General features: G+C 41.1%; 2 protein-coding genes across 2 annotated transcripts; both read right to left on the reverse strand.

Moving 5' to 3' along the window:
* Positions 1-1,171: 1,171 nt before the first annotated feature.
* Positions 1,172-2,104, reverse strand: LOC102827108 (olfactory receptor 13A1-like). Its single transcript, XM_006875370.1, has one exon. The coding sequence runs from the start codon at positions 2,102-2,104 to the stop codon at positions 1,172-1,174; it is 933 nt and encodes a 310-aa protein (XP_006875432.1).
* Positions 2,105-2,264: 160 nt separating this feature from the next.
* On the reverse strand, positions 2,265-17,057 carry LOC102827490 (olfactory receptor 13A1-like). Its single transcript, XM_006875371.1, has 5 exons — positions 16,132-17,057; positions 15,594-15,612; positions 4,970-5,174; positions 4,769-4,872; positions 2,265-2,276 (listed from the first exon to the last, which is right to left on the reverse strand). Exons 1-5 carry the CDS (start codon positions 17,055-17,057, stop codon positions 2,265-2,267), a joined length of 1,266 nt encoding a protein of 421 aa, XP_006875433.1.
* Between the last annotated feature and the right edge of the window lie 2,255 nt (positions 17,058-19,312).

The raw sequence follows: 19,312 nt of genomic DNA on the forward strand, positions 1-19,312 counted from the left end.
AACTCAACCCACATGCCCTGTGATCCTGAACTGAACATGGCACTGGTGTTGTTTCAGAAAGAACTATTCTATCTTTCAAACTGTTAGAGAGCATTGGTAGAACATGGAGTTATAATACAACACACAATGTGGAGCTTCTAGAGCAACTTGTAAACTTGGGGAATGGAATTACTGACTTTTTAGTGAGCAATTGAGACTGATGATGGAATTCCTATTGTTGAACCACATATGTGCTATCTTACTTTTTTTCACTGTGTATTATCACAAAGTACATGTCTATTGCCAATAACTAATGCAAATATATATGGATTTATACTCTACATTTGTTAAATGCCAAAGAAGTTCCTGAGTGCCCTATTCATGTTGGTCTAAGTTCATAATCTAATAAATAACAACATGATAGATGAAGAAGATATTAAAATTATCAATAATTGCATTCTTCTTGGACCAAACACCAACATCCATGGAAGTGGCGGTCAAGAAATCAAACAATGTATCACTGTAGGTAAATTTGCTGCAGCCAAACTTTCATAAAATTTTAAAAAGAAAGATGTCACTTTAATAACAACTAAGGGGCATCTGACCCAAGCCACAGTCTTTTCTATTGTCTCAACTGCATGTGAAAATTGAATAATGAAAAGGAAAGACAGAAGAATTTCAAACTGTGATGTTGGCAAATAATATTTACTATATTTGTACTGCAAACTACAAAAAGAATGAACAAATTAGTCTTAGAAAAAACGCACCCATAATGCTCCTAAGAATCAAGGACAGAAAGACTTTTAGTAGCTTTACTTAGGATGCATCATCAGGAAAGATCAATAAATAGAAAACTAAAACAAGAGAAGTCCATCATGATATAGATTGACACAATAGACTCAGAAACTGATGGAAACATATCCACTAAAATCATGTAGAGGATGGAGGACCAGGCACTGTCTCATTCTGTTACACATGAAATCATCATGAGTCAGAGCCAACTCAACAGTAAATAATAAACAAGAAATTCAAGATTATCTGTAGTACATGTTCTTAAATGGGAGAGATTGTGTGTCAATTGATTCAAATTTTGCTTCCCAATATATGTCACCTAATAAATACATTTCAGGTTATAATAACTTGAAATTGTCAACTTCTTTGAGCCAGTCTTTCTTAACTTTAAACAACATAATTACAGTTTCTTTGTTAAGAATATAAAGACTTTCTGGAGGGCTGCCTTAACATCCTTATTCCTCAGGGTATAGATGAAGGGGTTCAAGGTGGGACTCACTGTAGAGTAGAGCACAGCCATGATCTTGCTCTTCTCTGGGGAGTAGTTGGATCCTGGGTTCAGGTAGGTGTAGATGATGGTGGAGTAATACATAGTAACCACGATGAGGTGAGATGAGCAGGTGGAGAAGGCATGAAGCTTTCCCTCTGCAGTGCGAATCTTCAAGATGGTGGAGACGATGAAGTTATAGGACACCATGGTGAGCAAGAAGTTCAACACAGCAAAGAAGATGTCTGCCACAACAGTCATGACGTCATTCATATATGTGGAGGAGCAGGAGAGTAGTAGAAGTGGGGGAATCTCACAGAAGAAGTGGTCTATCACGTTGGGCCCACAGAAGGTTAGTTGCAATATCAGACAAGTGTTAATCCCAGCCCCAAGCACACTGATGCTCCACACAGCTCCAGCCAGCACTGCACACACCTGAGGACTCATCATGGAGCTGTAGTGCAGGGGCTGGCAGATGGCCACGTAGCGATCATAGGCCATGGCTGTAAAGAGCAGCAACTCTGCTGCAACAGACCATGTCAGAAAGAACATCTGGGTCATGCAGCCTTCATATGAGATGGTTCTCTTCTCTGCAACCAAGATCTCCAATAGCTTGGGAACCACAGTACATGCACAGACAACATCCAACACAGACAAGTTGACCAGGAAGAAGTACATGGGGGTGTGGAGCCCAGAGCTGAACATAATGGCTGTGACAAAGAGGGAATTGCCACAGAGGGCCACTGTGTAGAGGATGAGAAAGAGAATAAAGAGGAGGACCTGAAGTTGTGGTGTCTCTGAGAATCCCTGAAGGACAAATTCTGTTACTACCGTCTGGTTACTCATGGTCTTTGACCAGTCTGTTGGGATTCTTGTCCTACAGGTGAGCTGGAAAAAAGCATGCTAAGTCAATTGTTGGTATGGCTAAGTCAAGATAACCCAATATTTCAGATTTTCCCAGAATTTGAAATAAGTTTATATTCCATTAAACCCAACCATCATCAGCTTACAAGGTTCTCTAGAAGAAACAAACAGTAATAAGGACAGTAATATTCAACTCTCCCTTCATTCCTTTCCCCGATTTCTTACAACTGTCTTCCCCATCTGCACTCTTTATACAGCAATGAGGTCTCACCAGACTGCACTTGGGCCACACCATGTCCCACTCCCACCCCTAATAATGGGATGTCTTCAATTTCTCATGTCCTCTTCTGACCATGAAAAACCCAACCAGCTTTGGGGATGAGGCCCAGCATCTCCAACAAAGCCTGGATCCATGAGCAGTCTGTGTGGGCCCACCTTAGTGCCCAGTCTATCCCTTAATCCTCTCCTCCATGATTCTCCCTGATGTATTATCCTACCATTTATGCCTAGAACAGGACTCATTCCTATTATCTTTCCTGTCCTCACGTGATTGGTTGGATGCCCCGAATGTGAAGTTTTGCACCAACTAGCAGGAGCTCTGGTAGTGTAGTGGTTATGAATCAGGCTAGGAACTGTAAGGTCAGCAGTTCAAAACTACCAGCTGTTGCGCGGGAGAAAGATGAGGCTTTCTGCTCCCATAAAGATTTACAATCTCGGAAACCCTGTACAGGGTCGCTATGAGTCGGAACCGACTCTATGGCACATAACAACAACAACAACAGCAGTAAGATTGTGACACACAGCCTGGGGCTTAGGGCAAGGAGTTCTGGAACCAACCAGAGGAGAGGCAGAAAGGCAGAATCAGGGCTAAGATTGGAACCTGCAATCAGAAGCCAAGTCACCAAAAGTGAGCATCTATGAGTTGTGGTTGGTCAAGAAACAGAATAGAAGAATAGGACAGTCTACCCAAATTCTCACCAAAAAGTTCAGAAGCATCTCTGTTCTGGCAGCAGAAACAAACTAAGGGTCAAGGGCAGTGAACACAGGAGGGAGCAGAGCATGGTCAGGGCCAATTTCTACTCTGCTTTTTGTCCATCCTGGTCCAGCATTTACACCCAAGGAAGGGCAGGAGTCAGGAAGCTGGAAAGGCAGCAACTAAGGCAGGTGCTGGAGGCTTCTGCCACACACCCATGGCTCTGCCTCCATGCTGCCTTCAGAATTAAGTCTGAGCTCCTTTATCCCATTCATGAGCTTTTAAAATCTGCCCCCTTCAAATCCAGACCACCTGGCATCCCTGAATAGAAGGGGACTTTCATGTGCTCCTCCACCAGCCTCTCTGGCAGGGGTACCATTGAAGATAGGTGTCAGTGTCACAGACTCATAAACCTCAGCTCCACTCAGCTTAACCGTCGACATTTCATGGAGACAATTACACATGCTGGTACACTATGCCATAGTGTCTTCTAAGGGGACATGATGTAGGACCCACCTGAAACCACCAGTATGGTTCACACACATGCAGATACCGGATGATTTTGAACAATCTATAAATTATTTCAGAGAATGCAATGTAACTGTTGTAGAATCAATCAGTATGATTTACTGTTGAGTTGAAGAGTATGTTTCTTCCATTCCATGCTCAGATAATATTGAAAGTTCAGTTTAAAAGGGAGTATGTGGGAATCATAGGCAATGTCATCTATGTGGATTTATGGCTAAATCTGCCACAAAGTACCACATGAGTGTTTCCTACCACAAGCACCTATGTCCTCACTGTTATAACTAGACCACCAAAGCAGCTGTATCCAAGTGAAACTCTCCGTAAGGAGCTCATGGCAGTGGGCTGAGGCATTTTAATTTTTGTCAACAACAAAGAGTCCTTCGTGTTGGAAGATCCCAGCAAGAACAGTAGAAGCCTCCCATTACTGAAATAGTTGTTAACTGCTTAGTTCTGTGTGATGGCGTACTAATGGGAACTCTTGAAAGTGTTACTAAACATGGTGTCCAGGTAATTAGACACGATGTCAGACTCATTCAGCATTTTTCCTCATCATGCACAACACCATGAAGCCAACTCTAGCAGGGAAGGAAGACTAAGCAGTTTCCAACACACCTCTCACCATGGGCAGTGCTATGAGGAGTGGGCCAACAGGCAGAAGGGTCCAACCTGAGTTTTGGAGAGGGCCATAGCACCAAGAGAGAGAACAGAAAACCCCACATACAACAGTTTTGCTCTTCTTCTCAGCCCCAGGGCTGCACTGACTTTGTAATGGATACTGTACTGGTCAGCAGATTTGGTAAAATGGTGATCAATGAAATCACCATCCTCTTTCAAATAGCAAAACTCAGTGTTAAGACATAATTCACCTTATAAAAGTCCAGGACAGAACACAGACACCCCAACATCACAGCTAAGGTACATGCACCCAGCAAGGAGAAATACCAAAACCTAAGGTCATCTCATCGCTAATACTTCACACATGTTTTTAGGATGGACTTGTTCCTAGAAAAGGCCATCATGTTATGTAAAGTGGAGGGTCAATGAGATGGATTGACACCATGGTAGCAATAATGGGTTCAAACCATAACAATTGTGAAGATGATGCAAGACTGAGCAACATTTCTCCTGTTGTGCATATGACTCACCATATCTAATAAGAACAAGGCCACCTGGGTGCTGGGAGGTGACAAGTCAAAATCAAGGTACAGACAGCCCATCCTTAATGTGATGATAACACCCAAAGGCAAGACTGAATATGAAGTAAGATGAAAAGGAGCTCAGAGCCAACCTCTATCTTGTCTTCCCCTCCTAAGGTCAAAAACAGCTCCAGGCATTGCAGCACCTACCTCTGAGGAAAGTGGTGCTGTCCTCAGCATTCCTAACAGGTGTCACAAGATAAGGATCCTGAGGAGGAGAGAGGGTAATAGCCACACAGCCCTGGGCTTCCCAGCCATTCACCAGGCCCAACACTGATGGAACAGCAGCATCCACGAGACATGTGCCGGGGACCAGTGAGTCCAAATTCCCACTTCCCTTCTGGTTCCAGGAGTTCTGTTGACAATGAAAATAATGAAAACTTACACTCCAAAACCAGAACTGCTCAGAGCTCATCTATAACCTAGATATGTGAGTGTGTGCATGAGACAGTGTGTGCTTGTGAGACTGGATGAAGAAATTTCTATAGAGCTTTCTTTATTTTTTCTTTATTTACTGCAGTATCTTTTGATATTTTTATCTTAACAAGAAACATGTATATTTCTAGAATACATTTTTAAAATTATACATACATATCCCATAAAATAGCAATGATTTCACAAGCTGTCTTTAATTTATTCAGTTTATCCTCAGACTTGATTAATGGGGCTTGGTTTGGGCTACATCAATCTTATAAAACAGAGTACTGGTGTGGTGCTGTGGGATAAACCACTGTACCACAACGTCAATTTGAATCATAAGGTGGGTGGTTCACACTCACCAGCTTATCCTTGAAAACCCTGTACATGTTCACTGTGAGTTGGAATCTCCTTAACACCACTTAACAACAATCTTATATTAAAAAATAGAGAGAGAGAGAGTCAGAGTCTCTTTAACATCATCAAGGGAAAAAAGGGTCCAAGATCAGCAATAAATAGACAGCATCGTTTTTTTAAAAAAAATTTAAATCATTTTTAAAGTGATGAACAAACAAAGGGTTCTTCTGTAAACCTAGGAACACTGCAGATGTCCCACACACCAGTGCCTGTAAGCCACCTCTGAAAGACTCAGGATGCAAACAGACATCACGGGTCCCCACAGGTGATATTTGGGACTCTGTGCAGCCTCCAGAGCCTAGAGTTGCCTGACTTTAAACTGAGGCAGCTCTGCACGTGATGAAACCAATTGAGGTTGCAGCCCACTGGGATTCTGGCTCTCAGTTCCACCACTTAGAAGACTCCAGAAGTCTCAGGAGCCTAGGAACTGGCCCAGGACCACAAGAGTCCCCAAGGCCAGCTAAGGAGAATGAGACCCCATGTAGGTGGAGGGTAACAGCCTGGAGACCTCCACAGGTTTCTTTTGGTGTTTGGCAAGTCACATCCAAATGTTGAATACAGCAACAAGAGATGGTGAAGCAGTCTATATGTCTGCTCTTCAGAATCACCATCTATTCTTCAAGGGGCCCTGGGGAGGCAGTTACAGGTAACAACAGACAAGGACACACTTTAAGCACTGTCCCCTTCATGAAAACAGAACCGCAGCTTCATGGAGATGGCATAGCTAGACTTGGCAAATGTGAAAACTGAGGCCCAGAGTGAGGAGTGAATTCACCTCAAATCACAGAAATGCTTACTACAGAGTGGGGGATGCAACCAGCAGTCTGATTGCCAAACACCCTGAAGAGCAGAATAGTTCAGAGGCAAGTAGGTAAATACTGGTGATTCCAGTCAAGGCAGACCCGGTGAATGGGGTGGAATGATGGGGTGGGCCCAGTGTGAGGTGTGACAGAGAGGGTGACAGCAAGGGTGCTGGGGCAAGTGTACTCTTCAAGACAGACCCATAATAGCACTGATAATGGGGTGGTTGACTCAGTCTGAGCACTCACAGCACTGTTCATGCATTAACTCACTTCATTTTGATAGTACACCTATGAAACTGGTGCTAAACCCAGCCCCATTACAGAAAAAGAAGCCTCCCAAACACCTCAGAGGGTGTTGCTGTAGAGGGAAGCCAGTGTCTAGAGTCCCCTTGGTCCCTCCAGCAGGTACCATGTTGTTTCTGTCCTTCCTGCCTCGCCCACTGACTTCATGGTATCATATTCTGTCTCCACAGTCCAGGCGCCTGTGCAGACAGTTCCTCCTCCCACAACATGGAAGACTTGCTTCCCTCAGTACTTGGTTCATCCATGCTTTTTCCACCACAGTCTGGAATCTCCTCCATCTGTTCTCTGACATGTTTTCTGACTGGTTCCTACTGAAGCACAGAATCTGCTTTCCACCCCATAGCCCAAACCCAATGCTGTTTCTGTTTCCTTAGCAATGTAGGGAGCTCTGGCTAGCTGGGCCTGACCTCATAACCACTTAAATGCTCCACCACAGAGCTCACCACTAGGCTCAAACTTAGGGCTTGACCTTGGGCTCTAATGAGCTGACACAAAAGACCAGTCAGTACATCAAGACCAAGCACCCCAAAACCTGGACTGGGACCTGGCCAAACCTGAGATTGATGGGGGAAGGAATAAACAGAGTTGGCAGCAGGATGGAGGTGACACTCTCATCTTGGAAACCTCATGTCCTTCTTGAAGACAACATGCCCATGTCTGCCCTGTAGCGAAGCAGTCCTCAGTGAATAAAACATTCTGACACTAGGCACATCACTTGCTAGGTCCAGACAGAATCTTGATGTACAAATGGTGAGCATTGTGAACATTTGTGTCTTCAATTAAAACATGAATGACTTCCAGCATTGTGGGATGAAATCAGATAACACATTGATGGTGCTGGCACTCACGTGAAATGTAGGTTTTCATGAACAGCAAGTGTGATTACTTCACCCTGGTCCCTCTCTCCTCTCTTCTACAACCATAAAGTGCTTGTCCTGAGACTGTAGATAGTGAGACCAATCAGAGCCTGTAGGATAGAATTCCAAAGAAGACAGTGTGGTAAAGATGCAAGACCCAGGCAAAATCAGAGACCTGAGGCACAGGAACAAAGAGCTGTGTGTGCCAAGAGAGGATTTGGGATGTCTGTTCAAATAGCATGGTGGTATTGGAGGCTCCTCAGCTGTACAGAAGCTCAGCTTTGAAGAAAGCTCACACGTAGGGCAGCATGGAGGACAGGTTGGAGGTGGACTGTAGGCAGCAGGGCTTTCTCCTAAGACTTTTTTCTTTTTAAACTTGGGTTATCATTTATTTCCTTTATTTTATTTTATTTTTAACTTTTTATTGCAAATTGAGTAAAGGTTTAAACTCAAGATCATCAGTTATACATTCAACAAACAATACACTTTGTTTTATTTCAATGATTGCAATCCCCTCTGTTGGAAAACAGTTACCCCATTTCTTCCCTGGGGTTCCTATGTCCACTGTATCCACCTTCCTAGCCATTCTCACCTTTGACATTAGGTACTTGTTGCCCCTTTGATTTAGATTTTTTTTTTTTTTTTTTTTTTTTTGTACAAAACAAAAAATAGATCTTCATTTAAATGTCCAGGGGCACAATTTGCAAGCCAGCCTCCTGCCCACATGCACACAGCTTTTCTTAGTCCACAGGCCTAAAGTCATCAGTTGCTCTATCTCTCCATGTCATCACCTCTGCCACCTTTTCTGTCACTGTTTCTCTGGGTATGAGCTCATGCTACACTCATGTTCTTCCTTTGTGATGGTCCTGGGATCCTCTGTTCCTGAAATGAAAGGTTAACCGCTCCCTTCTTTTAGTTACACATCTTCTACAATTACAGTCATGACAATAGCAATTTACCCTGCTCACAATTGAATCATAAAGTCCTATCATGATCATTCCCCACACCCTTTCACCAGATCTGTCTGGAAAGGAAGAAAACTTTTCTGTGGGGATTTTACCTTACTATTCCATTGTGTGTATGTACCAAAGTGTGTTTATACATTCTTCCATGATGGGCACTTAGATTCTCTCCAATTTTTTGCTACTGTGAATAGTGCTGCAGTGGACATTGGTATGCATATATCTACTCATGTTCTGGTTCATAGTTCTTATAGATATATATCAAGTATAGGAATTGCTGGATCATAAAGTATTTCTATTTCCAACTTTCTGAGGAAGTGCTATGCGGTTTTCCAGAGTAATTGAACCATTTACAGCCCCACCATCAATGTAAGAGGGTCCCAGTCCCTCCATACCCTCTCAAGCATTTCTTGTTTTTTTAACTTCACTGTTAATGCAGGTGTGAGATGGTATCTCACTGTTGTTTTTATTTGCATCTCTCTCAAACAATGGCTAAAGATCGTGAATATTTCTTCATGTTTGTTGGTTGCTTAAATGTCTTCCATGGTGAAGTGTCTGTTCATGCCTTTGCTCATTTTTCATTTGGGTTATCTGTCTTCTTCTTGTAGAGGTGTTGTCCTTTCCTTAAGATTAGTCTCTTGTCTGATATGTCATTGCAAAAAAAAAAAAAAAATCCCCAATCTATGTGCTTACTTTTTACTCTATTGATGAAATCTTTTGATGTGTATAAGGTTCTAATGTTTAGGTTGTCCCAGTCATCTATTTTCTCTTCTATTGTTTGTGTGCTTTTTGCAATGTTTGGTATGTGTGTCATGTATTACAGCCCCTATGTTTGTCCTTATTTTTTTCACTCCTGATCTTTGCGGTTCTGGGATTTGCATTTAGGTCTTTAATCCATGTTGAGTTTCATTTTTGTATGTGGTGTGAGGTATGGGACTTGTTTCATTCTTTTGTGAATCACTTTCCAGCTGTGCCAGCATCATTTGTTGAATAGATTATCTCTTCCCCATATAATGTATTTTGGCTCTTTGTCAAAGATCAGTTGACTGTATGTAGATGGATTAACTTCTGGGTTCTCAATTCTTTTCCATTGATCTATGTATCTTTCATTGTAAGGTACCAGGCTGTTTTGATCACTGTGGCTGTACAGTAAATTTTGAATTCAGGGAGTGAGAGGCCTCTAACTTTGTTCTTCTTCTTAACCAGTGTTTTACTTATCCAAGTCACTTTCCTTTCCATATAATGTTTGTGAGTATTTTTTCTATCCGTTTAAAGAATGTTGCTGGAATCTGGATTGGAATTGCATTATATCTGTAGATTGCTTTGGATCATATTGACATTTTCATAATGTTAAGTCTTCCTATCCATGAGCATGGTATAGTCTTACATTTTTGTAAAAAAAAAATTTTATTTCTTGTAGCAGTGTTTTATAGTTTTCTTTGTATGAGTCTTTTGTTTCTTAGGGTAGATTTATTGAAAAGTATTTCATCCTTTGGGCAGCCTTTGTAAATGGTATTGTTTTCCTAATTTTCTTTTCAGAGCTGTCTTTATTAGTATAAAGGAATCCAACTGATTTTTGTATGTTGATCTTGTACTCTGTCACTTTGCTGAATCTCCCAATGAGTTCCAATAATTATTTTGCTGAGTCTTTGGTATTTCCTATATATAGGATAATATCATCTGCAAATAGAGAGAGTTTTATTTCTTTGTCAATTTGGATGCCTTTAATTTTCCTTTTTCGTCTTATAGCTCTGGCTGACTTCCAACACAATTTTGAATACGAGTGGTGATAAAGGGCGTCCTTGTCTGATTCTTGTGTACAAAGGGGATGTTTTCAGTATCTCTCCATTGAGAGTGATGTTGGCTGTTGGATGCTTTAAACTGTATTAAGGAAATTCACCTCAATTCCTACTTTGTTGAGTGTTTTTATCAAGGATGAGTGCTGGATTTTGTCAAATGCCTTTTCTGCATCAATTGATATGATTATGTGATGATTTTCCTTTTTATCATTCATATGGTGGTTTATGGTGATTGTTTTCTAATATTGAACCATCCTTGCAACTCTGGTATGAATCACACTTGATCATGATGTATATTTTTTGATATGTTGTTGAGTTCTATTGGCTATGAATGATTTTGCTGAGAATTTTTGCATCTACACACATGAAGGATATTGGTCTATAACTCATTTTTAGTGATGTTCTTCCCTAATTATTGATATGAAGATTATTATTGCTTCACAAAATGTATTAGGACGTTTTTCATAGTTTTCTATATTCTGGAATAGTTTGAACAAAATTGATGTCAGCTCTTCTCTTAATGTTTTGAAAATTCACCAGTAAATCCATCTGGGCCTGAGGTTATTTTTGGTTAGTACTTTTTTGATGACCTGATCAATTCCTTCTTTTGTTACATATCTGTTCAAGTTTTCTATTTCATTCTTTATAAATTTAGATAGGTTGTGTTTTTCTAAAGATGTATTCATTTCCTCTAGATTTTCAAATTTATTGGTGTACAACTCTTCAGAGTATTCTCTTATTATTCATTTTATTTCATTGGTTCTGTTGTTACATTATCCATATGATATTTTATGTGAGTTATTTGCATCTTCCTCCTTTTTACCTTTGTTAGATTTGACAATGGTTTGTCAATTGCATTACTCTTTTCCTAGAACAACCTTCTATTCCTGTTGATCCTTTCTATTGTTTTTCTGCTTCTATTTCATTTATTTCTGCTCTGTGGCACTGTGGGCTAATGCGTCAGAGTGCAAAGTCATTTGAACTGCAAAGTCAGTGGTTCAAGCTCTCCAGCTGCTCCTTGGAAACCCTATACAGGGTCGCATTGGGTCAGAATTGACTCGACAGCACTTAACAACAACAATAATCTTTATTATTTCTTTTCTTATGGTAACTGTAGTTTGACTTGCTGGTCTTTTTCTAATTGTTAGAGATGCTGTGTTAATGTGTTGATTTTGATTTTGTTTTGTTTTGTTTTTTTTTTGGATGCATGCATTTATTGCTATAAATTTCCCTCTCAGTACTAAAGGTTTTGATATGTTGTGTTTTTATTATCATTTGTTTCTAGGAATTTTCTTTATTTCATTTTTTATTTGTTCTACCACCCAGTAGCTTTTCAGCAGGGTGTTATTCAGTCTCCATGTATTATATTTTATTTCCTTGATCTTCCTATTGTTGATTTCTAATTTTATAGCATTGTGGTCTGAGAAAATGCTTTGTGGTATTTTTATGTTTTTCAATTTATTGCAACTTGCTTTATAGCCAAACACATTGTATATTCTGGAGAATGTTCCATGTTCACTGGAAAAGAAATTGCATTGTGCTGTTGTTGGGTTGAATGCTCTATACAAATCTATGATGTCAAGTTGATTGATTGTGTTATTTAGTTTCTCTTTCTCTTTCTTGAGTTTCTTTCTGGTTGTTCTGTCCTTTTTCAAAAGTGGCTTATTAAAATCTCCCACTATTATTGTAGAGTTGTCTATTTCTTTGATTTTATTAAGGTTTGATTTATGTATTTTGAGGCTCTTTCATTAGAAGCATAGATATTTATTATGGTTATGTCATCTTGTTCAATTGACCCTTTAATCATGAGATAATGTCCTTCTTTGTTTCTTATACTGGTTTTTGCCTTAGAATTTGTTTTATCATAGATTAATATTGCCACTTTTGCTCATGTCTTATTACAATTAGCTTGATATATTTACCATCTTTTAATTTTTAATCCTTTTTGTCTTTATGTATAAAGTTTTCTCTTGTAGACAGCATATTGAAGGATCCTTTTTTTTTTTTTTTATCCATTCTGCTCCTCTTTGTCTCTTGACTAGTGCATTTAATCGACTGACATTCAATGTTATTATTGATGTTGTTAAGTGCAATAGAGTCAATTCTGACCCATAGCGGCTCTGTATGGGGTTTCCAAGGAGCAGTTGGTGAGCTTGAACAGCCCAACTTGAGGTTCAAACCAACTTTGCAGCCTGGCACATATGGATGAATTGTCACTTACAGAAGTTCATTATGGAGTCAGTTCAAACTCATCGGGATCCTGTACAGGATTTCTGAGGCTGTAAATCTTTATGGGAACAGAAAGTCTCATCTTTCTCCCACAGAACAGCTGGCAGTTTAAAACTGCTGACCTTTTGGTTAGTGCCCTAACTCATAACCACTACACCCAGAACTCCTTTCATCTTCCTATAGATGTAGTCAATTTGATTTCTGTGTTTTCTCTGGAAAGGTCCATGTGTATAGTCACTGTGTACATTGCTGGAAAAAGGTAGTTGCAATGAGTAAGCTGTTGGTTTTGCAAAATTCTATCATACAATCCCCAGCACATTTCTATCACCAAGACCATATTTTCCAACTACTGGTCCTTCTTTGTTCCAACTTCTGCATTCCAACCATGAATAACAAACAATGCATCAATTCCTGCTGGTATTTGAAATACTGCTGGCATATCTTCTAGCATCACAGCAACATGCAAGCCACCACAGTTTGACAAACTGACAGATATATGGTAGACACAAATGTTTAGAGAATCTTTATTTACAAATGTTAAAAGCTATACAAATGTCCATCAATAGACAAATAGATAAAGTAAATGTAACATAGTCTTTTTTAATAATAGAATATTAATAAAAATAAAACAAATCACACTACTGATGCATGCAGCAACATAAGTCTATCTCAAATATATCAAGCAGAATGAAAGAAAAGAAGTCAGGTGCAAAAAGAACATGTGAATTATATGATAGTTTACATGGGAAAACTTTAGTTTTACATTCATTCCATCTTATATCATCTCACTGCCATGGTTCCAATCCCCTCCATGCATCATCAACCACCCAAAGGGTATATCCCAGAAACCCACCCCCTACACTTCCCCCTCCTCCCCCCAGTTTTCGGCCCACAGTCCCTTTCCCTCTCTAGGTCCAAAGTCCCCAGTCGCAAAGTTAGGTGGGTCTGGCTCCGGGGATTTGTGTATGGAGACAAATGAAAAGATGCTGAATCTCATTGACACATGCTGAAAGTGACACTCTGTTTGAATATACCTTTTAAATTTTTTTAAAAACAACTTAACGCAAGATAACTTGTTTTCACATTTAAGAAATAAAAACGAATCGGGCTGCGAACCTTAAGGCCAGCAGTTCGAAACTACCAGCTGCTCTGCAGGAGAAAGATGAGGCATTCTGCTCCCGTAAAGATTTACAGCCTCGGAAACCCTGTACAGGGTCGCTATGGGTCGGAACCGACTCGATGGCACTTAACAACAACAACAAACAACAATATAAAACCAGCAAAAAAAAAAAAAAAAAAAAGAACATGTGCTTAAATTGACTACATTTATGAGACGCTCTAGAGCATGTCAAACTGATGCATGGAGGATAAAACTCAGAACACTGATGCCCTCAGGAGGTGATGGTTGACTGGGAAGGGGCAGGAGGGAACTTTATGGGATAGTTGATTGTCATGTTCTACAGTTTGATGGAGGTTTGGGTTACAGCTTAATGCATTGGTAAAAACCCAACAAATATACACATATATTTTTGTATTACTTGTTTGAAAAATTTACCTGAACATAACAAAAGCTGTTAACCAATGTTGAATCTAATAAATGATAGGCATACTGGAGTATTTATGAAGATTGCAGATCATTGCAACTTTGAAATCCATAAAAAGTAAGATGGGTAGATGGATGAAAAGATGAGTAATAAATTCAGTATCAAATTAAAAAAAGAATGTAGATACTGAGTACATGGATGCTTGCTGTAAATTCTTTCAACTTTATAGGTGCAATGTAATTTTTTATTGCTTTTTAAAAACTTGCATAATAAAATATGAAGTTATAGTTCCAGACACATGATAGAATCAATCTTGGTCAAGATTTAAAATACATGTAGGAAGACCAGGTAGAAAGTGTCATTTTACCCTTTCTACCTTGGGTTTGAGATGAAAAGCATAATGAATGTGAAGTTGGTCAAGTTAATCACTGGTTTAGAAAGGCCTGGATACAGAAACTAAGAAAGAGTATCAAGGATTTTTTAAATAACTGACTCTTTCAACAAGTTGGGGTTTAGGAAATGGGAGGTTATGCATTTAGACCAGCTACATGAGATTTTTGAAAGATTTCCAACAATCTACAACAGCTAGACAATGCAATCAGTGGATCCAGGGTAAGGTATGGACTGTAGCTATATATTTAGGGTTCCGGTGTGGTGCTGTAGAGTAAGTACTCACTAGATTTCTATCTGCGATAATTGTAATTCAAACCCACCAGCTGCTCCTTGGAAACCCTATATGAGGTGTCTATGAGTTGGAACAGACGTCAAGACACTTAGCAACAACATCGCTAGCTCCACAGCTATATAAATGGGTCCAGGGCAAGAAGTCCTTGTGTGGTGCTGAAGGTTAGTATGCTGGACTTCAAGGTCAGTTTGAACCATAAGATCAACAGTTCAAGCTCACCAGTTGCTCCTCAGAAACCTTATACAGGGTCACTATGAGTTGGGACCAATTCAACGGCACTTAACAACAACAACTAGGATAAAGTTTGGACTGTGCTGTAAATTTACACATCACTGTCAAAGATTTATAATAAATGCAACAATGGCACAAATGAAGTAATAGAAAGAAAGGAAGAGAGATGGACTAAGGCAATGAAGAATATTAACATTCAGAAGCTAGAAACAGAATTGCTATTATTGTTAAGTGCCATCAAATCACTTTCAACACACAGCAAACCTGTATAGAGTTTCTAAGGAGTGGCTGGTGAGTTGGAACCATCGACCTTTGTAGTTCAAACCAACTTTTCACTCAGCAAATAAACCCACAGGGCCACACCAGGAGTCCAACAGAATTAGACAAATTAGAAACAGAATTAGACTAATGATAATAGTGGAAAAGGGACTGAGGAGTTTCTTAATCTTTAAAAACAATGATAGTGTCTAAAAAGATTTGTAAAAGTAAAGACAAAAGCAACTCTTTCCATCTATGGTAAAACTTACTGGTGAAGAATGATCACACCTTTTGTAGAAGGGGAAAAAATGGAACTATACTGTTTTTCTGGCAGGTCTTATGAGTGGGAACCAGGTTACACATGTCTCTACCTCTCTGTCATGCCAGTGCCAGGACTCAGTGCTGTGGTGAGCAGCCACCATCCTGGGTTACACCAAGGGAGCTAGGTCAGAGAACCATGTCTGTGTGAAGTCTTCACAATAGGATGTCAAGATGCTCCACAATGGAACACGCTAAAAAATGTGTTCAGGTGTTCTCAGGCCCAAACCTGAATCCCACCCTGAAATAAGTAACAGTGAAATCTTTACATAAGGCTTTGATTCTGGGTGCCAATCCTACTCATTTGCAGTAGCCTGAATTGTACCCTCAGAGTCTGGATTTACTAATGTTCAAGGTACAACACTGGACAGTAAGTGTTTGTAAATCCATCACACTTCTGCTCCTTGCCTCTTGCTTCTGATTCTTATTCATATTTTGAAATTAGCAGAACTGACACTGAAAGAATTCACATGGTCACTCTTTGCTTACCAAGAGACCGGGGCCACCTTTTGCAGGGCCGCTTTCACATCCTTGTTCCTCAGTGTGTAGATGAGCGGGTTCAGGGCAGGGCTGACTGCTGTGTACAACACAGCCCCCACCTTACCATTCTGCATGGAGGCACCAGAGCCCGGGAGGAAGTAGGTGTAGATGACAGTGGAATAGTACCAGGTGACCACCAGGAGGTGGGAGGAGCAGGTAGAGAAGGCTCGGCGCTTGCCCAAAGCTGAGCGGATGCGTAGGATGCTGGCCACAATGTAGCCATAGGAGACCAGAGTGAGTAAGAAGTTGACCACACCAAAGTAGACATCAGCCATGATAATCAAGATATTGTTGAGGGTTGTGGGACTGCAGGACAGCAACACCAGCATGGGGGCTTCACACATGAAGTGTTGGATATGGTTGGGGCCACAGAAGTTGAGCTGTGCTATGAGACCTGTGTTCGCTGATGTGTTCAATGCACTGATTGTCCATACAGCCATGGCCAGCAGTGCACACACTGGCCAGCTCATGATGGTGCCATACCGTAGTGGCTGGCAGATGGCCACATAGCGGTCAAACGCCATGGCTGTGAGCAGCAACAGTTCAGCACCCAGGAACCAGGTCAGGAAGAAGAGTTGCGTCAGACAGCCCCAGTAAGAGATAATGTCCCCCTGAACCACCAGGATCTCCAGAAGCTTGGGGAGAACAGTAGATGCACAGACGATGTCCAAAATGGCCAGGTTGATGAGGAAGAAGTACATGGGGGTATGCAGACCTGGGCTCAGAGTGACGACTATGACAATGAGGCCATTGCCTGTAAGGGCTATCAGATAGAGGAGGAGGAAAAGGATGGAGATCAGGCCCTGGAGATGTGGGTCTTCTGAGAAGCCCTGCAGGATGAACTCCACTACAGTTGTGTGGTTGTCTGCTGACATCTGGGTGAGTCTCTTGAGTACCTGTGCAGAGGGGGGCACATGAGAGTGGGCATCCTGATCTTCGACCAAGGCTTGTTGGCAGCTTCACTCAGAAAGCATACAACTAGTTATCATTACCCAGATGTAAAGGAATATGTTTCAGTACCCTCTTCTGGGAGCTCAAGAGTGAGAAAGTTCTGGTGTTTCTGACCATTTGGACTACTGACTGATTAATCACTTAGGTCCTTCTGTGTTCCTGCTCAAGACTAGGGGCAGCAGAGCCCTCTTAGGTCAGCAGAATGAGAAAACCATGAGGAGCAAGATAGGGTTCACCCAAAGGCTCTGCCTCTGAGCATCTGCCATGTCCCATTCAGTGACCACATGCAATTTGAACCCTCAAGCATCCACCAACATCCTATACATATAGCAGCGATGCTCACACACTCTCCACTGGTCCTTGACCCCTAAGACTGAGATCCTCCTAGCTGCAGATTTACCTGCAGGTCCACCAGAGCCTTGGCCACTCCGACCCTCTCACCTTCTGAATCAGATTCACAGAAGACTTGGTGGCAAGTTGCTGCTGAGTCAGACCTCCCTGCCACTTTATAGACTGCAACCTAATTTGGAGATGAGGTGCCCTGCTTGGTTCCCCTCTTACCAGGACATCAACAGCAAAGATTAATCAGCACAACCAGCCGATGTGTGGTCGGTTCTGACACTTTAGTTTCAAACTGAAATAACAAAAGACATCAGCAAATCATTATTAGGGGTTTTGTTGTTGTTGTTGTTTTACACAATAAAATAGGTCAGGGTAAAATTGAAACTGTCTTTTCAAAAACATCAAGAGCAAAATTAAGACAGATAATCCAAAAGGCCAGGGATAGACAGATAGATAGCTACTACCACTCATTATTACTGTTCACTGCTAATACAAGGGATGCATCCCAATCATTTTTTTCTGAACTTGATGTCACATTTATATGGGAGATACATAACATCTTACTCAGGTGGGAAGATGAGATGTGACTTGTGTCTAAAGGCCCGCACTTGTTGCTCTGTGGCTCCTGTGTTTTGCTATGGGCCTTTAACTGGTGACCATCCCCTCCAAAAGATACCTCATCTGGAGAGCTGCCCTGGAGAGTAATTACCCCACTTAGAGGTAGTAGGCCCCATGTGGCACAGTCTGTGGCTGACTCAATTCAATGTTGAGAGTTCTCAATGTGACTGGGGACTGTGCTCTCAGGCCTGGAAGTGACCTCTGAGTGGGGGGTTGGGAAACCTGCATGCCCCATATGCTGGGCCTGGCAACCAAGCTGACAGGTCTTTATGGGAAATCTTTGCCACAACAACTCAGAAAAGGGCCTGTGTAAAATCAACCTTTGTGGAAAGATGGATTTCTTCTTAAACAGCTTATAGAGCTGCATTAGTTTATAAACCCATGGTGGCACAAGGAGTTAAGCACTGGGTGCTAACTATAAAGGTGACAGGTTCCAATACAGAAGCCATTTACAGAGAGAAAGATGAGGCATTCTGATTCTGTAAAGACTTAGAGCCTCAGAAACCCTATGGAGCAGTTCTGTTCTTTCCTTTAAAGTTCCTATAATTGGAATCTACCCAACAGCAATCGGTTTAGTGGGCCTTTAGATTTCCACATCAGGACTCTTAGATTTGTAGAAAAGTTGAGAGAATGGTTTCAACACCTCCCGTACATCCCAATGCACACTCAATTTCCCTCTGTTGTAAAGTAGGATTGTACAAATGTCATAACAAATGGATCAATATTGATACACGATTACTAACTGAAGTCCACACTTCATCCATCCACTTTCCCTTAATGTCCTTTTCCTACTCACACAGAACCCAACCAGTAGTCCAGTTTCATGTCTCCTGAGGCTCTTCTTGACTCTGACCCTGATGGGATTAAAGCCTCTCTGTGTCCCCTTGAGTTCTGCCAAAAATGAGCAAACAGACTTTGTTCCAGAAGAGATATACCTCACAAGCATAGTAAAAGTTCAGGAAGCAGCCTTGGGAAGGGTTGTTTTCAAGGAGTTGCAGAAAATGCCCTCTCCACTTTGAAGAACTAAGATTGGTGCAGATTGAGGCTACATCCCGTGGTGCCTGGGAACAGTAGACTTGGAAGACATCTGCAGCTGTGTTTGGAAGTACGCAGAAAAGATCCTGAATGAGTCACAGGGTCACAGAAGGAGAACGTCAATGCAGACAGTGGAGAGTCCCATGGAAGACAAAGCAAAAGGCAGTGGGGATTCTGCCAGACA

The sequence above is a fragment of the Chrysochloris asiatica genome, unplaced genomic scaffold (genome assembly GCF_000296735.1).
Source record: "Chrysochloris asiatica unplaced genomic scaffold, ChrAsi1.0 scaffold00323, whole genome shotgun sequence".
Lineage (NCBI taxonomy): Eukaryota > Metazoa > Chordata > Mammalia > Afrosoricida > Chrysochloridae > Chrysochloris > Chrysochloris asiatica.

What these genes read in the sequence shown, in the direction of transcription:
- LOC102827108 (XM_006875370.1), bottom strand. Translation starts at nt 2,104, where the DNA reads ATGAGTAACCAGACGGTAGTAACAGAATTTGTCCTTCAGGGATTCTCA.
- LOC102827490 (XM_006875371.1), bottom strand. Translation starts at nt 17,057, where the DNA reads ATGTCAGCAGACAACCACACAACTGTAGTGGAGTTCATCCTGCAGGGC. An exon ending in CAGCACCACTTTCCTCAGAG is followed by an intron (nt 4,873 to 4,969) that starts GTAGGTGCTGCA and finishes CTTCATATTCAG; the next exon opens with TCTTGCCTTTGGGTGTTATC.